General features: G+C 63.6%; 2 protein-coding genes across 2 annotated transcripts in view; one reads left to right on the forward strand and one right to left on the reverse strand.

Annotated features, from left to right (window-relative positions):
- KDM6B (lysine demethylase 6B) overlaps positions 1–12,762 on the forward strand; it is a gene marked incomplete at its 5' end in the record, with an annotated part of 18,407 nt that extends 5,645 nt beyond the window's left edge. The window contains 13 exons of the mRNA XM_084501812.1: positions 37–1,003; positions 3,039–3,165; positions 4,331–4,436; positions 5,601–5,806; positions 6,301–6,365; positions 6,516–6,584; positions 7,780–7,928; positions 8,015–8,129; positions 8,419–8,606; positions 9,355–9,496; positions 9,652–9,778; positions 10,799–10,969; positions 11,765–12,762. Coding sequence (XP_084357938.1) covers positions 37–1,003; positions 3,039–3,165; positions 4,331–4,436; positions 5,601–5,806; positions 6,301–6,365; positions 6,516–6,584; positions 7,780–7,928; positions 8,015–8,129; positions 8,419–8,606; positions 9,355–9,496; positions 9,652–9,778; positions 10,799–10,969; positions 11,765–11,788 — 2,456 coding nt within the window. The 3' untranslated portion in view covers positions 11,789–12,762. The remainder of the gene's footprint in view (positions 1–36; positions 1,004–3,038; positions 3,166–4,330; positions 4,437–5,600; positions 5,807–6,300; positions 6,366–6,515; positions 6,585–7,779; positions 7,929–8,014; positions 8,130–8,418; positions 8,607–9,354; positions 9,497–9,651; positions 9,779–10,798; positions 10,970–11,764) is intronic.
- A 909-nt stretch (positions 12,763–13,671) lies between these two features.
- Positions 13,672–18,408, reverse strand: NAA38 (N-alpha-acetyltransferase 38, NatC auxiliary subunit). Its single transcript, XM_084501884.1, has 3 exons — positions 18,324–18,408; positions 14,653–14,824; positions 13,672–13,942 (listed from the first exon to the last, which is right to left on the reverse strand). The coding sequence occupies exons 1-3, from the start codon at positions 18,375–18,377 to the stop codon at positions 13,830–13,832; spliced, it is 339 nt and encodes a 112-aa protein (XP_084358010.1). The 5' UTR covers positions 18,378–18,408; the 3' UTR covers positions 13,672–13,829.
- Positions 18,409–18,413: the final 5 nt, after the last annotated feature.

Consider the following 18,413-nt stretch of genomic DNA (forward strand, 5'->3'; position numbering starts at 1 on the left):
CCTCTCCCCGGCCCCCCCCCGCTCGCCCGCCCCAAGGCGCCCGTTTTTCGGGGCCCCCCCCGGGCCGGACCCCCCGGACCCCCCCCGCCTTTACCCTTTCGGCAAGCGGGACGAGCCCCCCCCCCGCGCCCCCCCCCCCCCTCCTCCGTCCTCCTCCAGCCTCCTCCACTCGCTGGCCTCCGCCCTGGGGGGGCGGCCGAGCCGGGGGGGCTCAAGGTGGTGGGCGCCCCCCCCCCCCTTCCCTTGGCCCCCCCGGCCCCCCAAGTCGCTACCTCACCGCCGGGCTGGGGCCGGGAAGGGGGGGCCGCGCCGAGGGACCCCCCCCTACCACCACCCCCCCCCCACGCTCGGAGTCGGAGGCGCTGGAGGAGATCAGCCGCGCCTGCGAGACGCTGGCGGAGCAAGCGGGGCGCTCGGCGGCCTCCCCCCGGCCTTCCTCCCCAGCCTCGTCCCCCCCCCCTCCTCCTCCTCCTCCTCCTCCTCCTCCTCCTCCTCAGTCACCCCCTCCCCAGCCCCGGCCTCCCCCCCGGCCTCGGCGGCCTCCCCGTGAGCGGGAGGCTCGCCCCCGCCGCCGCCACCACCACCACCACCACCACCAGCACCACCACCACCAGCAGCAGCAGCAGCAGCAGCGGCCTCCACGCAAGGCCCCGGCCTCCCTCGACCCCCAGAGCCCCGCTGAGGACGCTCCCGAGGCGGCCTCCACCTCGGCCTCGCCTCCGCCACCGCCGCCACCGCCGCCGCCGCTGCCGCCGCCGCCGCCGCCGAGCGCGGCCGAGCTGCTGAAGCTGCGGGCGCTGAGCGAGGGCCCCCCCCGGGAGCTGAAGATCCGCCTGGTGAAGGTGGAGAGCGGCGGAGGAGGAGGAGGAGGAGGAGGAGGAGGAGGAGGAGGAGGAGGCGGCCGCGACACCTTCGTGGCCTCCGAGGTGGAGGAGCCCCCGCGCCTCCCCCTGGCCCAGCTCACCATCAGCCACAGCGCCGCCGAGGTCGTGCGCGCCAGCAAGTCAGTGCGGGGCGGGCTGGGGGGGATTTGGGGGGGGGGGATTTTGGGGGGGCTGGGGAGGCTCTAGGGGGCTCTAGAGGCTCTGGGGAGGCTCTGGGGAGGCCCTAGGAGCCTTTATAGAGGCTCTTTGGGGGCTGGGGAGGCTCTAGGGGGCTCCAGAGGCACTTCTGGAGGCTCTGGGGAGGGTCTTTAGGGGCTGGGGAGGCTCTAGGGGGGATTTGTTGGGGCTGGGGAGGCTCCAGGGGGCTCTCGGGGCACTTATGGAGGCTCTGGGGAGGCTCTGTGGAGGCTCTAGGGGGCTGGGGAGGCTCTAGAGAGGCTGTAGGGGGCTCTAGAGGCATTTAGGGAGGCTCTAGGGGGGCTCTAGGGGGCTGGGAAGGCTCTAGGGCGGCTCTGAGGTTGTCTGTGAAGGCTGTTTGGGGTCTGGGGAGGCTCTAGGGGACTCTAGAGGCTCTGGGGAGGCTCTAGGAGCCTTTATAGAGGATCTTTGGAGGCTGGGGAGGCTCTAGGGGGGATTTATTGGGGGCTGCAGAGGCTCTAGGGGGCTCTAGGGTCATTTATGGAGACTATGGAGGCTCTATAGAGGCTCTAGGGTGCTGGGGAGGCTCTTGAGAGGCTCTGAGGGTCTCTGTGAAGGCTCTTTGGGGACTGGGGAGGCTCTAGAGAGGCTGTAGGGGGCTCTAGAGGCATTTAGGGAGGCTCAAGGGAGGCTCTAGGGGGCTGGGGAGGCCCTAGAGAGGCTCTGAGGGTGTCTGTGAAGGCTGTTTGGGGTCTGGGGAGGCTCTAGGGGGGATTTATTGGGGCCGGGGAGGCTCTAGGGGGCTTTATGGAGGCTCTTTGGGGGCTGGGGAGGCTGTCTGGGGGCTCTGGAGGGCTTTATGGAAGCTGTAGGGCGCTGGGGAGGCTCCAGGGAGGCTTTGTGGGGGCTCTGCAGGGCTTTATGGAGGCTTTATGGGGGATCTGGGAGTCTGGGGAGGCTCTTTGGGGGCTTTGAGGGGCTGGGGAGGCTCTGGGGAGGCTCTAGAGGGGTTTATGGGGCCTCTAGGAGGTCGGGGAGGCCCTACAGAGGCTTTATGGGGTCTCTAGGGGGCTTTATGGAGGCTCTGAAGGCCCTGGAGGCCCTAGGGAGGTTCTGTGGAGGCTCTTTTTGGGGTGGGGAGGTTGTAGGGAGGCTCCAGGGAGGCTCCCCAGGGCCTTTATGGGGCTGGGGGCCTCTGCGGGGGCTCTATGGGGACTGTGGAGGCTCTGTGGGGACTGTGGAGGCTGTTTGGGGGCTCTGTGGGGTCTCTGTGGGGTCTCTGTGGGGTCTCTGTGGGGACGTGGCCTCGCACATGTTGCGGGCCCCCCCCCCCACCCCCTGGGCCGTTGGGTGACCCTGTCCTTGTGTCCTTGTGTCCCCCTGTCCCCATCTCTCTGTCCCCATCCCCGTGTCCCCGTGTGCCCCTGTCCCCATACCCCTGTCCCTATCCCTTTGTCCGTGCCCATGTTGACATGTCCCTATGTCCTGTGTCCCCATGTCCCTGTGTCCCCATTCCTGTGTCCCTGTGTCCCTGTTCGTGTCTGTGTGTCCCCGTGTCCCCATGTCCCCATGTCCCTATATCCCTGTCCATATATCCCCATGTCCCCATCCCTGTGTCCCTATCCATGTCCCCATGTCCCTTGTCCCCGTGTCCCATGTCCCTTATCCCCATGTCCCTATCTGTGTCCCTGTGTCCCCACATCCCTTGTCCCCATGTCCCCATGTCCCTATCCCTGTCCCCATGTCCCCATGTCCCCATCCATGTCCGTGTGTCCCCATGTCCCTGTCCCTATATCCCTGTGTCCCCATGTCCCCATATCCATGTATCCCATGTCCCTTGTCCCCATGTCCCCATATCCCTGTCCCTGTCCCTATATCCCCGTGTCCCCATCCCCATGCCCCCATGTCCCTATCCATGCCCCGTGACCCCACCCATGACCCCGTGACCCCACCCACGACCCCGTGACCCCACCCATGACCCCACCCCCTTGGCCCCGCCCCCTGCCCCGCCCCCAGGCAGGCGCGCCTGCCGGGCCCGTTCCGGGAGTCCTACCTGTCCCCGGCGCAGTCGGTGAAGCCGCGCATCGACTCGCAGGAGAAGCTGCCCCGCGACAAGCTCAGCCCGCCCACGCCCAGCATCTACGTGAGTCATTGGCCGGCCCCGGGGCGCCCCGCCCTCATTGGGCCGTGGGGGGGGGGCGTGTCCCAGGGCATCCTCGTGCCGATTGGTCAATGGGCGCGCGTGTCCCAGGGCGTCCCCATCCTCATTGGGCCGCAGGAGTGCGTTGCCCAGGGCATCCTTGCCCTGATTGGTCCATGATTGGGCGTTTCCCAGGCATCCCCACCCCGATTGGTCCATGACTGAGTGTTTCCCAGGGTATCCCTGCCCTGATTGGTCCATGACTGGGCGTTTCCCAGGGTATTCCTGCCCTGATTGGTCCATCGCTGGGCATTTCCCAGGCATCCCCGTGCTGATTGGTCCATAGCTGGGTGTTTCTCAGGGTATCCCCATCCTGATTGGCCCATGGCCAGGTGTTTCCTAGGTACTCCTGCCCTGATTGGTTCACAGGCAGGTGTTTCCTAGGGCATCTCCACCCTGATTGGTCCATAACTGGGTGTTTCCAGGCATCCCTGTCCTGATTGGTCTATGATTGGGCGTTTCCCAGGGCATCCCCATGCTGATTGGTCCACAGCCAGGTGTTTCCCAGGCATCCCCATCCTGATTGGTTCATAGCTGGGCGTTTCCCAGGGCATCCCCCTTTTGATTGGTCCATAGATGGGTGTTTCCCAGGGCATCTTTGCCCTGATTGGTCCATGGGTGGGCATTTCCAGGGCATCCCCATCCTGATTGGTCCATAGCTGGGTGTTTCCCAGGCATCCCCATCCTGATTGGCCCATGGCCAGGAGTTTCCCAGGGCATCTCTGCCCTGGTTGGCCAATGGGCGGGCGTCTCCCAGGGAATCCCCATTCTGATTGGTCCATGACTGGGCGTTTCCCAGGGAATCTCTGTCCTGATTCGCCGACAGCTGGGTGTTTCCCGGGGTATCCCCATGCTGATTGGCCCACGGGCGGGCGTTTCCCAGGGAATCCCCTCTCTGATTGGCTCCCGCCCGGATCCTCCTGGCCACCCCCGTGCCGATTGGCCGGCGGCCGGGCGTCTCCCCGGGGCCCCCCATCTGATTGGCCGCCGGGCGGGCGGGGGTGTGGCGGGGCCCCGCCCCGGGGCTTCCCCATTGGCCGAGGGTGTGGGCGTGGCGGCGTTGTCGGGCCACGATTGGCCGCCCGGCGCTGACCGGCCCCGCCCACAGCTGGAGAGCAAGCGCGACGCCTTCTCGCCCGTCCTGCTGCAGTTCTGCACCGACCCCAAGAATCCCATCACCGTCATCCGCGGGCTGGCCGGGTCCCTGCGCCTCAGTGAGTGACACCGGGACGGGGACACCGGGATGGGGACACTGGGATGGGGACACTGGGATGGGGACACAGGGACAGGGACAATGACACAGGGACAGTGGCACGGGGACACGTTGCATGGGGACAATTAGACAAGGACAGCGACACGGGGACACTTTGCATAGGGACAGTGGCACGGGGACAGGGACAATTACATGGGGACAGTGACACGGGGACACGTTGCATGGGGGCATTGCCATAGGGACAGTGGCACGGGGACAACAGCATGGGGACAATTTCATGGGGACAATTACACAAGGACAGTGGCACAGGGACACTTTGCATGGGGACACCACACAGGGATGATTGCATGGGGACAATTGCACAGGGACAGTGGCATGGGGACACTGCACGGGGACACTACCACAGGGACACCACCACAGGGACACTGCCATGGGGACAATTACATGGGGACAACTGCACGGGGACAGTGGCACAGGGATGCCAGCACAGGGACACTTTGCACGGGGACAGTGGCTTGGGGACACTTTGCAGGGGGACAATTGCACAGGGACAGTGGCACAGGGACAATCGCATGGGGACACTTTGCACAGGGATGCTTTGCATGGGGACGCTTTGTCCCCATGTCCCCATCCTGTCCCTGTCCTGTCCCCGTGTCCCCTCCATGCATGTACGAGCTGCCGTGTCCCCATGTCCCCATGTCCCTGTCCCATGCACACGCGCACTCCCTTGTCCCCTGTCCCTTGCACACTTGTGTCCCTTGTCCCCATCCCCTGCACATACCTGCTTCCGTGTCTCTTGTCCCCGTGTCCCCATCCTGTCCCTGTGTTCTCGTCCCCTGCATGCACATGTCCCCATGTCCCTTGTCCCTGCATCCCAACGTTCTCATGTCCCTCATCCCCGTGTCCCCATATCTCCATGTCCCTCATCCCAATGTCCCCCTGTCTCTTGTCCCCATGTCCCTATGTCCCATGTCCCCATGTCCCTTGTCCCCATATCCCAATGTTCTCTTGCCCCTCATCCCAATGTCCCCATGTCCCTGTGGCCCCACATCCCTCATCCCAATGTCCCCATGTCCCCATATCCCCCTGCCCTCCCCTCGCCCCCCACCCCCCCGTGCCCCCCATCCGCGGTGCGGGCTCCGAGCGGCCGCTGCCGTCCCCGCAGACCTGGGGCTGTTCAGCACCAAGACGCTGGTGGAGGCGAGCGGGGAGCACGCGGTGGAGGTGCGCACGCAGGTGCAGCAGCCCTCGGACGAGAACTGGGACCTGTCGGGGACGCGCCAGGTCTGGCCCTGCGAGAGCAGCCGCTCGCACACCACCATCGCCAAGTACGCCCAGTACCAGGCCTCCTCCTTCCAGGAGTCCCTGCAGGTCGGCGGGCGCGGGGGGCGCGGGGGGGTGGGGGGGGATGTGGGGACATTGGGGGCGTGGGGGGATGTGGGGGGATGTGGGGGGATGTGGGGGGATGTTGAGGGTATAGGGGGGTATGGGGGGTATGGGGGGATGTGGGGATACGGGGGGTACAGGGGGATGTTGGGGGGGTACAGGGGGACGTGGGGACATGGGGGGGTACAGGGGGACACAGGGGATATGGGGGGACATGGAGGGACGTGGGGGGTGTGGGGGGACATGGGGTATGGGGGTGCAGGGGGACACGGGAGGACGTGGGGACACGGGGTGGGGGGGGACATGGTGTGCAGGGGGATGTGGGGACACTCGGGGTGAGGGGGGACATGGGGACACGGGGGGATGTGGAGGGCAGGGGTGACGTGGGGGACATTTGGAGGGGGACATGGGGATGGGGGGTCCCCCTGACCCGTGTGCCCCCTGCCCCGTGTCCCCCCCTAACGAGACGTCCCCGCCAGGAGGACAAGGACAGCGAGGACGAGGAGGCGGAGGAGCCCGACAGCACCACGGAGACCCCCCCCAGGTGGGGCCACCCGGGGGTCCCCCGACACCGAGGGCGGGCGCTGGCCCCGAGGCGTCCCCGGGGTGTCCCCAGGGCGTCCCCGGGGCGTCAGTGGGGGGACCCCGGCTCGGGGACGTGCCGCGTCCCCCCCGTAACCCCTGCGCCCCGCAGCAACCCCGACCAGAAGTCCCACCAGATCATCAAGTTCGGGACCAACATCGACCTCTCGGATGCTAAGAGGTGAGGGGGGCACCCATGGGTGAGGGGGGCACCCATGAGTGACAGGGGGACCGCGCTGGGGGTGACGGGCACCTGTGGGTGACCTGTGGAGGAGCATCCAATGGTCAATCATCCCAAGGGTGGCCATCCCAAGAGTGACTCTCATAGCTGATTGTCCAATAGGTGACCATCCCGTGGGTGACCATCCCATAGGCAACCTTCACAAGGCTTATCATCCAATGGTTGACAATCCCATAGTTGACCATCCCGTGTTTGACCATCCCATGGTTGACTATCCCATAGGCAACCATCACATGGCTGATCATCCAATGGTTGACCATCCAATGGTTGACCATCTAATGGTTGACCATCCAATGGTTGACCATCTAATGGCTGGCTCTCCAGTGGGTGACCTTCCCATGAGTCACCATCCCATGGTTGACCATCCCATGGCTGATCACCCCACGGTTGACCATGCAGTGTTTGACTGTCCAGTGGGTGACCATCCCATGGGTGACCATCCCAATGGCTGACCAACCTGTGGGCTGACCATCCAGTAGTTGACTACCCCATGGTTGACCACCTAATAGTTGACCTTCCAACATTTGACTGTCCCATGGTTGACCATCCAATTGTTGACCATCCCATGGGTGACCACCTCATGGCTTATCATCCAGTAGTTGTCCATCCAATGGTTGACTGCCTGCTGGTGACCATCCCATGGTTGACCACCCCATGGTTGATCATCCCATGGACAACCATCTCATGGGTAACTGTCCCATGGCTGATCATCCAATGGTTGACCATCCAATAGTTGACCAACCAATGATTGACCATCCTATGGCTGATCATCCCATAGTTGACTGTCCAGTGGTTGACAGGCCCATGGGTGACCACCTTATGGCTTATCATCCAATGGTTGACCATCCAGTGGTTGACCATCCAATGATTGACCGTCCAATGGTTGACCATCCAGTGGTTGACCATCCAATGATTGACCATCCAGTGGTTGACCATCCAATCATTGACCGTCCAATGGCTGACCATCCAGTGTTTGACCATCCAATGATTGACCACCCCATGCCTGACCATCCAATGGTTGACTATCCCAGGATTGACCATGCAATGTTTGACTAACCCATGGGTGACCGTCCCACGGGTGACCACCCCACGGGTGACCACCCCACGGGTGACCGTCCCGTGTGTCCCCGTCCAGGTGGAAGCCGCAGCTGCAGGAGCTGCTGAAGCTGCCGGCCTTCATGCGGGTCTCCTCCACGGGCAACATGCTGAGCCACGTGGGCCACACCATCCTGGGCATGAACACCGTCCAGCTCTACATGAAGGTGCCAGGCAGCCGCACACCCGGTGAGCAGGGCCGCGGGGCGGGGGGCGCGTGGGGCCGTGCGGGCTGCGGGGGGGTGACACCGCCGCTGGTCCCGTGTCCCCCCCAGGCCACCAGGAGAACAACAACTTCTGCTCCGTCAACATCAACATCGGGCCCGGGGACTGCGAGTGGTTCGCGGTGCACGAGCACTACTGGGAGACCATCTCCGCCTTCTGCGACAAGTGAGGGCGGGGCTTGTGGGAGGGGCGTGGCTTTGGGGGAGGAGGAGGGGCTTGTGAGAGGGGTGGGGCTTGTGGGAGGGCAGAGCACAGCGCTGCTGGTAGGTTGGTGACACCAAGGGGGAAGGTGGAGCAGTGGCGGTGGTGACAGTAGTGACAGCAGTGACAGCAGTGACAGTAGTGATAGCAGTGATAGCAGTGACAGCAGTGACAGCAGTGACAGCAGTGATAGCAGTGATGGCAGTGACAGCAGTGACAGCAGTGGCACCGTGTGACCCCGTCTGTGTCGCAGGCACGGCGTGGACTACCTGACGGGCTCGTGGTGGCCCATCCTGGAGGACCTGTACCGCTCCAACATCCCCGTGTACCGCTTCATCCAGCGCCCCGGCGACCTGGTGTGGATCAACGCCGGCACCGTGCACTGGGTGCAGGCCACCGGCTGGTGCAACAACATCGCCTGGAACGTCGGGCCCCTCACCGGTACGGGGCGCGGGGACCGGGGCGCTTTGCTGGTGGGGTGATGCTGGGGATGCAACGGGGACAGAGTGGGGACACAACGGGGACACAATGGGGGAACAATGGGGGAACAATGGGGGAACAGTGGGGATGCAATAGAGAAACAGCGACAACACAATGTGGGAACAATGGGAACACAATGGGGTTGCAGTGGGGATAGAAGGGGGACGTAACAGGGGAACGTTGGGGACACAACGGGGGTACAGTGGGGACACAATGGGGACACAACGGGGACAAAATGGGGGAACAGTGGGGATGCAATAGAGAAATAACAGCAGGGACAGAATGGGGACACAACGGGGATACAATGAGGATGCAATAGGGGTACAATGGGGACACAATGGGGTAACAATGGGGGTGCAGCGAGGATGGAAGGGGGATGCAACAGAGAAATGATGGAGACAAAACAGGGACACAGTGGGGTGCAGTGGAGGACAAGGGGGATGCGATGGGGACACAAAAGGAACACGATGGGGATACAATGGGGAAACAATGGGGATGCAATAGAGAAACAACGGGGACAGAGCAGGAACAGAATGGGGACATAATGGGGACACTATGGGGACACAACGGGGATGCAACGGGAACACAGTGAGGGTGCAGTGGGGACACGAGCGCCACACCATGGGGGTGGGACATGGCTGGGGACACAGCCCTAAGGGTGACACGGTGTGGCCGGGGGACACCCGTGATGTCCCTGCTGTCCCCTTAGCCTACCAGTACCAGCTGGCGCTGGAGCGCTATGAGTGGAACGAGGTGAAGAACGTCAAGTCCATCGTGCCCATGATCCACGTCTCCTGGAACGTCGCCCGCACCGTCAAGATCAGCGACCCCGACCTCTACAAGATGATCAAGTGAGCGCAGGGGCGCGGTGGGGCCGGGGCCGCCCTGGGGACAAGGACGGGGCCACGCCAGGGCTGACACCGCCGCAGGACGAGGGGACGGGGACGTCCCCGTCGCCGCGGGGCGGTGGCTGACGCGCGCGGCCGTACGGTGCCGGCCGTTGCAGGTACTGCCTGATGCAGTCCATCAAGCACTGCCAGGTGCAGCGCGAGAGCTTGGTCCGCGCCGGCAAGAAGATCGCCTACCAGGGACGGGTGAAGGACGAGCCGGCGTACTACTGCAACGAGTGCGACGTGAGTGCTGGAGGGGGCCGGGGGGGCTGGGCGTGGTCTTGGCATGGCCTTGGAGTGGTCTTGGCCGTGGGCTTGGTCACAGTCAGGCTGTGGACTTGGTTATAGTTTTGACGTGGTCATGCCCATGAAGTTGGCTTGCACTTGGCCATGGTTTTGACGTGGTCATGGCCATGGTCTTGGCATGGTCTTGGCATGGTCTTGGCCATGGTTTTGGCTTGGTCTTGGTCATGGTTTCGACATGGACATGCCCATGGCATTGGCTTGGACTTGACCGTGATCTTGGCATGGTCATGGCCATGGCTTTGGCTTAGCTTTGGCCACAGTCTCCGTGTGGTCTTGGCGTGGTGATGGCCATGGTTTTGGTTTAGTCATGACCACCATCTTTGTCATCATGGCCATGGCATTGGCTTGGTATTAGCCATGGTCTTTATGTGGTCTTGGCATGGTGATGACCACGGCAATGGCTTGGTCTTGCTCCTGGTGTTGGCCATGGATTTTACATGTACATGGTCCTGGCATGCTGTGGCCATGGCGTTCTCTTGGTGTTGGGCGTGGTCTTGCTGTGGTCATGGCCATGACACTGACCTAGACTTGACCATGGTCTCTGAGTGGTCTTGGCATGGTCATGGCCACGGTTTTGGTTTGGTCTTGACCACGGTCTTGACGTGGTCATGGCCATGGCATTGGCTTGTGCTTCGCTGTGATCTTTACGTGGTTTTGGTGTGGTCATGGCCACAGCAACAGCTTGGTCTTGGCCGTGGCCTTGGCCATTATCTTGGCCATGGTCTTGGTTCTGGTCTTGATCCTGGTCTTGGCCATTGTCTTAGTCATTGTCTTGGCCATTGCTTGGTCATGGTCTTGGCCACGGTCTTGACCCGGTCACAGCCGTGGCATTGCCTTGGCCACGGCTTTTGCGTGGTCTCATCGTGGGTGACCGTGACCGGCCCCGGGTGCAAACCGAAAGGTGTCGGCGGGTGGGGGCCACGCCCGGGAGCACCGCCGCTGAGCCGTGTGCCGCAGGTGGAGGTGTTCAACATCCTCTTCGTGACGAGCGAGACCGGCGGGCGCAACACCTACCTGGTGCACTGCGAGGGCTGCGCCCGGCGCCGCAGCGGGGCCCTGCACGGCGTCGTCGTCCTCGAGCAGTACAAGACCGAGGAGCTGATGCAGATCTACGACGGCTTCACCCTGGTGAGCGCACGGGGACGGCCCCGGGGGCAGGGGCACCTTCACGCCCAACACGGAAACACCCATGGGATCATGGGATCGGCAGCATGGGGACGCCCAGCAAGGGGATGAGCAACTTGGGGTCACCCATGGGACCACCAGCATGGAGACACCCAGAATGGGGACACCCATGGGATCACCTACACGGAGATGCCCAAAATGGGGACACCCAACATGGGGTCACCCACCTTGGGGTCACCTAAGATGGGGACACCCAACTTGGGGTCACCCATGGGATCACCAGCATGGGGACACCCAACATCGGGGTGACCAACTTGGGGCCACCCATGGAGACACCCAACGTGGGGTCACTCAACTTGGGGTCACCCAACAAGGGGATGACCAACTTGGGGTCACCCATGGGACCACCAGCATGGGGACACCGCGACTGGGGGGGGGTCACCCATTATTGGGACACCCAAGGGACCACCAGCATGGGGTCACTCAACTTGGGGTCACCCACAGGGACCCCCAGCATGGGGACACCCAACCTAGGGCCACCCAACTTGAGGCCACCCAACTTGGGGCCACCCATGGGACCACCACTATGGGACCACCACTACGGGGCCACCCAAGGGGCCTCCATTACGGGACCCCCACTACGGGGCCACCCAACACGGGGACACCCCCGGGACCCCCGCCCCCCGGGGCCGCCCCTTCCCGCGTGTCCCCCCCTTTCCCCGTGTCCCCAGGGGTGGTGGCGGTGGCGGGGGGGGGTCCCCATGGGGGTGCCCCCCCCTGACGCCGGGTCCCTTGCAGGTGGCGTCGCCCAGCTCCAGATGAGCCCTGCCCGGCCCAGGGGGTTCCTGGGCACCCGTGACGGGGACGGGGACACGGGGACGCCCCCCCCGCCCCCCACCCCGAACACTTTTTATTTATTCATGGGGAAATCACCCCAAAATTGGCCTCCCCCCCCCCGACATCTTCTCGCCCCCCCCCCCTCTCCGCACTCTGAAGAGCGGCGCCGGGCCGGGGGGGGCCCGGACGGACGGACGGACGCAGCGGGGACTCGGGGTGCTGGGGGGGGGATTTTTTTTGAGGGGGGGGCAGACGCGAAACTTAACGTTTTTTACAGAAATATCGATTTATAAAAATGAACAATTCCCCCTCAAAACCTGGGGGGGGATGGGGGGGGCTCTTCCTGCACCCCCCCCTCCTGATTTGGGGGTCCCTGTGGGGTCCCCACTGCCCCCCCCACACATTGGGGGGGGGGTCTCCATGGCCCCCCCCCATCTCTTGGAGGGGGGGGTCTCAGTGCCCCCCCTCCCCGTATCTCTCGGGGGGGTCCCGCTGCCCCCCATGACTCAGGGGGGGCCCTGGGAGGGGGGGCCCGCGCCCCCCCCACAGCATTAAGGGGGTGCTGGGGGGGGCGCTTGGGGGGGGCTTTGCTGGACCCTTCCCCAAATTTCAACCAAAAACTCGCCCCGGGGGGGCCCCCCCCAAACCAGCCACCCCCTCACTACGGGTCCGGGCCGGGGGGGGCCCCGAGGGGGGGGGGCGTTTTGGGGTCCCCCCCCTGCCCCCTGGGGGGGGCTCAGGTCCACAAGGGGGGTGTTGCCCCCCCAGGGCTCCCCCAAACCATGGTGCAAAGGGGAGGGGGGGCCGCCTGTGCAACCCCTCCCCAAAAGGTGGGGGGGGGGGCAGCGGGACCCCTCCCCCCCAACGGGGGGGGGGACAACTTGGGGTGCGCCCCCCCCCCTTCCCGAAGCCTCTTTTTTTTTTTCCCTTTTTTTGTAAATGACCTTTTTCTGCCTCTTTTTTAATTTATACGCGAAGTGTGTGTGTGGGGGGGGCGCTTTATTTATTGGGGGGGGGGTCGGGCCGGGGGTCCCCGGGGGGGGGGGGGGGGGAGGTGTGTGAGTGTGGGGGAGGGGCTGTGTCTTTTTTGGGGGGGGGAAGAGGGGGGGGGAATGCAGCGACCCGGTGTCCTGACCTGGGGGGGGGGTCCCAAAACCCGCGCCCCCCCCTCCTCCCCCCCCATGACCTGGGTGCCCCCCCCACCCCCCCACCATGGTGCTGGGCCCTGCGGCCACCCCGGACCCCCCCACCCCGTGTCCCCCCCCCCCCTCCTCCCATCTCCCCCCTTCCCTCCCCTGTCCCCCCTCCCCCCCCCACGGCCCCGGTGTTTTATTGAGGGTCGGGGGGGGGGGAAGGGGGGGCTGGGGGTGCCCCCCCCGCCTTGCCCCCCCCCCGCGGCCACAGAAGCTATTTTGTACCTGAGATTAAATTAACTCGTACAGCCCGGCCAGCTCCGATTTTGGGGGGGGGGATTTGGGGGGGGGTCGGGGCTGGGGGGGGCTGGGGGGGTCTGGAATTTGGGGGGGGGGGCACAAGGACTCGAGGGCGCAACACCAGGGGCTTCAATGGGGCCATGGGACCCCCCCCCATCGTAAATTGGGGGGGGGGCTCTCAGATTGGGGGGGGGGATGTTTCTTCGTGGGGGGGTCCGTCAGATGTTGGGGGGGGCTGTTAGGTGATGGGGGGGTCCCTCATACATGGGGGGGGTCACTCACATGTGGGGGGGTCCATCAGACGTTGGGGGTCTCCATCATGGTCTGGGGGGGTTCCGTTATATTTGGGGGGGGTCCGTCAGATGCTGGGGGGGGTCTGTCATTTGGGGGGGGGTCCATGAAGTGCTGGGGGGGTCCGTCACTCCTGGGGGGGCATCACTTCTGGGGGGGGGTCTTTCAATCCGGAGGGGGTCTGTCACTTGCTGGGGGGGTCCATCACTCCAGGGGGGGGTCCGTTGCTCCTGGGGGGGGTCGGTCACTCCTGGGGGAGTCCATCACGCCGGGGGGGGTCCGTCACACTCCGGGGGGGGCCGCTAGGGGTAGAGGGCGGCGGCGGCCCCCTCGCGCTCCACCTCGATGGACACGATGTGGTGCCCGGGGACCATGGCCAGGCCCAGCACCCGCGGCTCGCTGCCGGGGAACGAGTCTGGGGGGGGGGCACACAGAGAGGGGGGGGGTCAGGGGGGAGCGGTAACAGCCCCCCAACCCCCCCCCAAAAAAAAAAATTAATTAAAATTACAAATTTAAGGATGGGAGCACTGCAGCAAGCAGACGGGGACCCCGTGGTGCATGTGGGGACCCCCCCATATAAAAACCCCAATTTTTTTTTTTTGGGGGTGGGTCAGGGAACAAGGTGACAACACTACCACGACCCCCCCAATTAAAAAAAATAATTAAAAATTAAAAATTAAATGGAAGGGAGTGCGGATGCAAGGGGAAGGGGACCCTGTGGTGCTCATGGGGACCCCCCCCCAGTTTAAAAAACCCAAATTTTTTGGGGGGAGGTCACGGGATGAGGTGACAACAGTACGACAACCCCCCCCCCAATTAAAGAGTTAATCAATAATTAAAGGATGGAAGCACAGCAGCAAGGAGAAGGGGACCCCATGCCATGTGTGTGGACCCCCCCCCCCCATATAAAAACCCCAATTTTCTTTTGGGGGGGGTCAGGGGACGAGGTGCCAACGCTACCACGCCCCCCCCAATTAAAAAATTAATTAAATTAATTAAAATTTTAAAAAAATAAAGGGCAGGGAGCTCAGCAGCAAGGAGCCGGGCACCCCGCAGCACAGGTGGGACCCCCCCCCCCCGTCACAACCCCCCCAAATATTTATTTTGGGGGTGCCCCCCCCTCACCCGAGGCCTTGAGGAACTCCTGCGCGGAGCCGAGGATGACGTTGGCGTCGCGGTCGGTGCAGAGGAAGGCCCCCACCAGCGTGCGCCCGTCCGACATGCGGATGCGCAGGCTGCGGTTCAGCAGCGCCTCCAGGCGCCGCCGCGCGCGGGGGTGGCCCCCCCCGGGGGCCTGCTGGGGTTGGGGAGGGGGGGGTGAGGGCCCTATGGGCACCTATAGGCGCCTATGGGGCCCTTATGGATCTCTATGGGGCCCTTATGGATCCCTATGCATCACCTAGGGGTGCCTATGGGCATCTATGGGTCCCCTATGGGTGCCTATGGGGCCCTATAGATCCCCCATGGGTACCCTATGGGCACCTATAGGCGCCTATGGGGCCCTTATGGATCCCTATGGGGCCCTTATGGATCTCTAAGCATCACCTACAGGTGCCTATGGGCATCTACGGGTCCCCTATGGGGCCCTATAGATCCCCCATGGGTACCCTATGGGCACCTATAGGCGCCTATGGGGCCCTTATGGATCCCTATGGGGCCCTTATGGATCCCTATGCGTCACCTAGGGGTGCCTATGGGGCCCTATAGATCCCCCATGGGTACCCTATGGGCACCTATAGGCGCCTATGGGACCCTATGGGGCCCTTATGGATCCCTATGCATTGCCTAGGGGTTCCCTATGGGACCCTGTGGGTGCCTATGGGTGCTTACGGGTCCCCTATGGGTGCCCTATAGGTCCCCGTGGGTGCCCTATAGATGCCCTATAGGTTCCTGTGGGTGCTATATGGGTCCCCATGGGTGCCTATGGGAGATTATGGGTCCCCTATAGATGCCCTATGGGTGCCCTATGGGTCCCTATAGGCCCATGTGGGTCCCCTATGTGTGCCCTGTGGGTGCCTATGGGTGCCCTATAGGTCCCTATGGGTGCTTACGGGTCCCCTATGGGTGCCCTATAGGTCCCTGTGGGTCCCTATGGGCCTGTATGGATCCCCATGCGTCACCTATGGGTGCCCTACGGGTCCCTTTGGGTGCCTATGGGTGCCCTATGGGCATCTATGGGTTCCCTATGGGTGCCTATGGGGGCCCTATAGGACCCTGTGGGTTCCTAAGGGTGCCCGATGGGTGCCTATGCATGCTTATGGGTCCCCATGGGTGCCCTATAGATGCCCTATAGGTCCCTGTGGGTGCCTATGGGTCCCTGTGGGCCCCCTATGGGTGCCCTATGATCCCCTATGGGTCCCTATAGGCACCTATGAGTCCCTATAAGTGCCTATGAGTCTCTATGGGTCCCTATGGTGCCCCATGGTTCCCCTATGGGTGCCCTATGGGCACCCTACAGGCACCTATGGGTCCCCTATGGGTGCTGTATGGGTCCTTACAGGTGCCCTATAGGTCCCTATGGGTCCCCTATGGATCCCCTATCAGTCCCCTATAGGTGCCTATGGGTCTCTATGGGTCCCTATGTGTGCCCTATGTGTGCCCTATGGGTGCCAGGATGGCCTGCAGCCCCCCCTGGATCACCCATAGCCCCCCTATAGATCCCACAGACCCCCCCCCCAGATCCCAGGACCACCTATAGCCCCCCCTATGGATCCCACAGCTCCCCACAGCCCCCCTTATTGATCCCAGGACTGCCTATAGCCCCCCCCATACCCCCCCTCACCCCAGCCCCCACAGCTCTTAGGGGCCCTATAGCCCTCCTGTGCCCCCCCCCTGCACTGCCCTGATTCCCCTGCATCCCCCCTATAGCCCCCCAGTCCCTTATGGTCCCCTGAGCCCCTTAAGGTCCCCAGTCCCCTATAGACCCCCAGCCTTTATGGCCCCTTGAGCATCTATAGCCCCCCAGTCCCCTATAGCTCCCTGAGCCCCTATAACTCTTGGACCCTTATAGCCCCCTCATCCCCTATACCTTCCCCCATCCCCTATGGCCCCTCATCCCCTATAGCTCCTCAGTTCCCTATACCTCCCCACTCCCCTACAGCCCCCCAGTCCCATATAGACCCCATGTCCCCTATAGACCCCTGTCCCCTATAGCCCTCAATCCCCTACACCACCCCAGTCCCCTATACACCCCTTGCCCCCCTACAGACCCTCCAGTGCCCTATAGACCCCCTGGTCCCTTATAGACCCCATGTCCCCTATGGCCCCCCCAGTCCCCTATAACACCTCAGGCCCCTATAGCCCCTGGTCCCCTATAGGTCTCTATAGGCCCCCCAGTCCCCTATAGACCCCTGGTTCCTTATAGATTCCTGGTCCCCTGTAAGTCCCTAAAGCCCCCATGACCCCTGTAGTCCCCCGGTCCCCTATACCTCCCCAGTTCCTTACAGATCCCCAGTCCGCTATAGACCCCCTGGCCCCCTATAGCCCCCTATAAACCCCCCAGTCCCCTATAGCCCTCCCGGTCCCCTATAGGTCCCTACAGCCCCTATGTCCCCTATAGCCCCCCCATACCTCCTATAGCCCCCCGGCCCCTATACCTCCCTGATCCCCTATAGACCCCTGGTCCCTTTAGACTCCATGTTCCCTATGGCCCCCCAGTCCCCTATAACTGCTCGGGCCCCTACAGAGCCCCGGTCCCCTATAGCCCCCCCCCCCAGTCCCCTATAGACCTCCCCCCGGTCCCCTATAGATCACTATAGCCCCCATGTCCCCTATAGCCCCCCAGTCCTCTATAGACCCCCAATACCCCCTATAGACCCCTATTTCCCCCCTGGTCCCCTATAGCCCCCTCCAGTCCCCTATAGCCCTCCCCCGGTCCCCCATAGATCCCTATAGCCCTCATGTCCCCTGTAGACCCCCCCCCAGTCCCTTATAGCCCCCCCATACCCCCTTAAAGACCCCTATAAACCCCTATAACCCCCCCGGTCCCCTATAGCCCCCTCCAGTCCCCTATAGTCACCCCCCGGTCCCATATAGCCCCCTCCAGTCCCCTATAGTCACCCCCGGTCCCATATAGATCCCTACAGCCCCCGTGTCCCCTATAGACCCCCAGACCCCTATAGACCCCCTATAGCCCCCCTGGTCCCCTATAGATCCCTACAGCCCTCATGTCCCCTATAGCCCCCCCCCCAGACCCCTATAGCCCCCTGCCAGTCCCTATACTGACCCGGTCCCCTACAGCCCCCATGTCCCCTATAGGTCCCTATAGCCCCCATGTCCCCTATAGACCCTCACAGTCCCCTATAGCCCCCCCCATACCCCCTATAGACCCCCTATAGCCCCCTATAAACCCCCACCCCCTATAGACCCCCTATAGACCCCTATAGCCCCCCGGTCTCCTACAGACCACAAGTCCCCTATAGTCCCCCCATGTCCCCTATAAATCCCCGGTCCCCTATAGCCCCCCCGGTCCCCTATAGGTCCCTATAGCCCCCCCATATCCACTATAGCCCCCCTATAGACCCCCATTCCCCTGTAGCCCCCCCATACCCCCTACAGACCCCCCATAGACCCCTATAAACCCCCCGGTCCCCTATAGCCCCCCATGTCCCCTATAGGTCCCTATAGCCCCCTATAAGCCCCCCGGTCCCCTATAGCCCCCCCGGTCCCTATACCGCCCCGGTTCCCTATAGGTCCCTATCGCCCCCCCGTGTCCCCTATAGGTCCCTATAGCCCCCCCATGTCCCCTATAGCCCCCCATACCCCCCTATAGCCCCCCCCTTCCCCCCCCCGCTCACCGCCGTGCCCCGCCCCCTCCCTCCGCAGCCGTTCTCCCCCGCCGGTTCCGCCATGGCGCCGTCGCTTCCCGGCAGCCCCCGCGCGGCGGC

This window comes from Aythya ferina, assembly GCF_964211825.1.
Source record: "Aythya ferina genome assembly, chromosome: 34".
Lineage (NCBI taxonomy): Eukaryota > Metazoa > Chordata > Aves > Anseriformes > Anatidae > Aythya > Aythya ferina.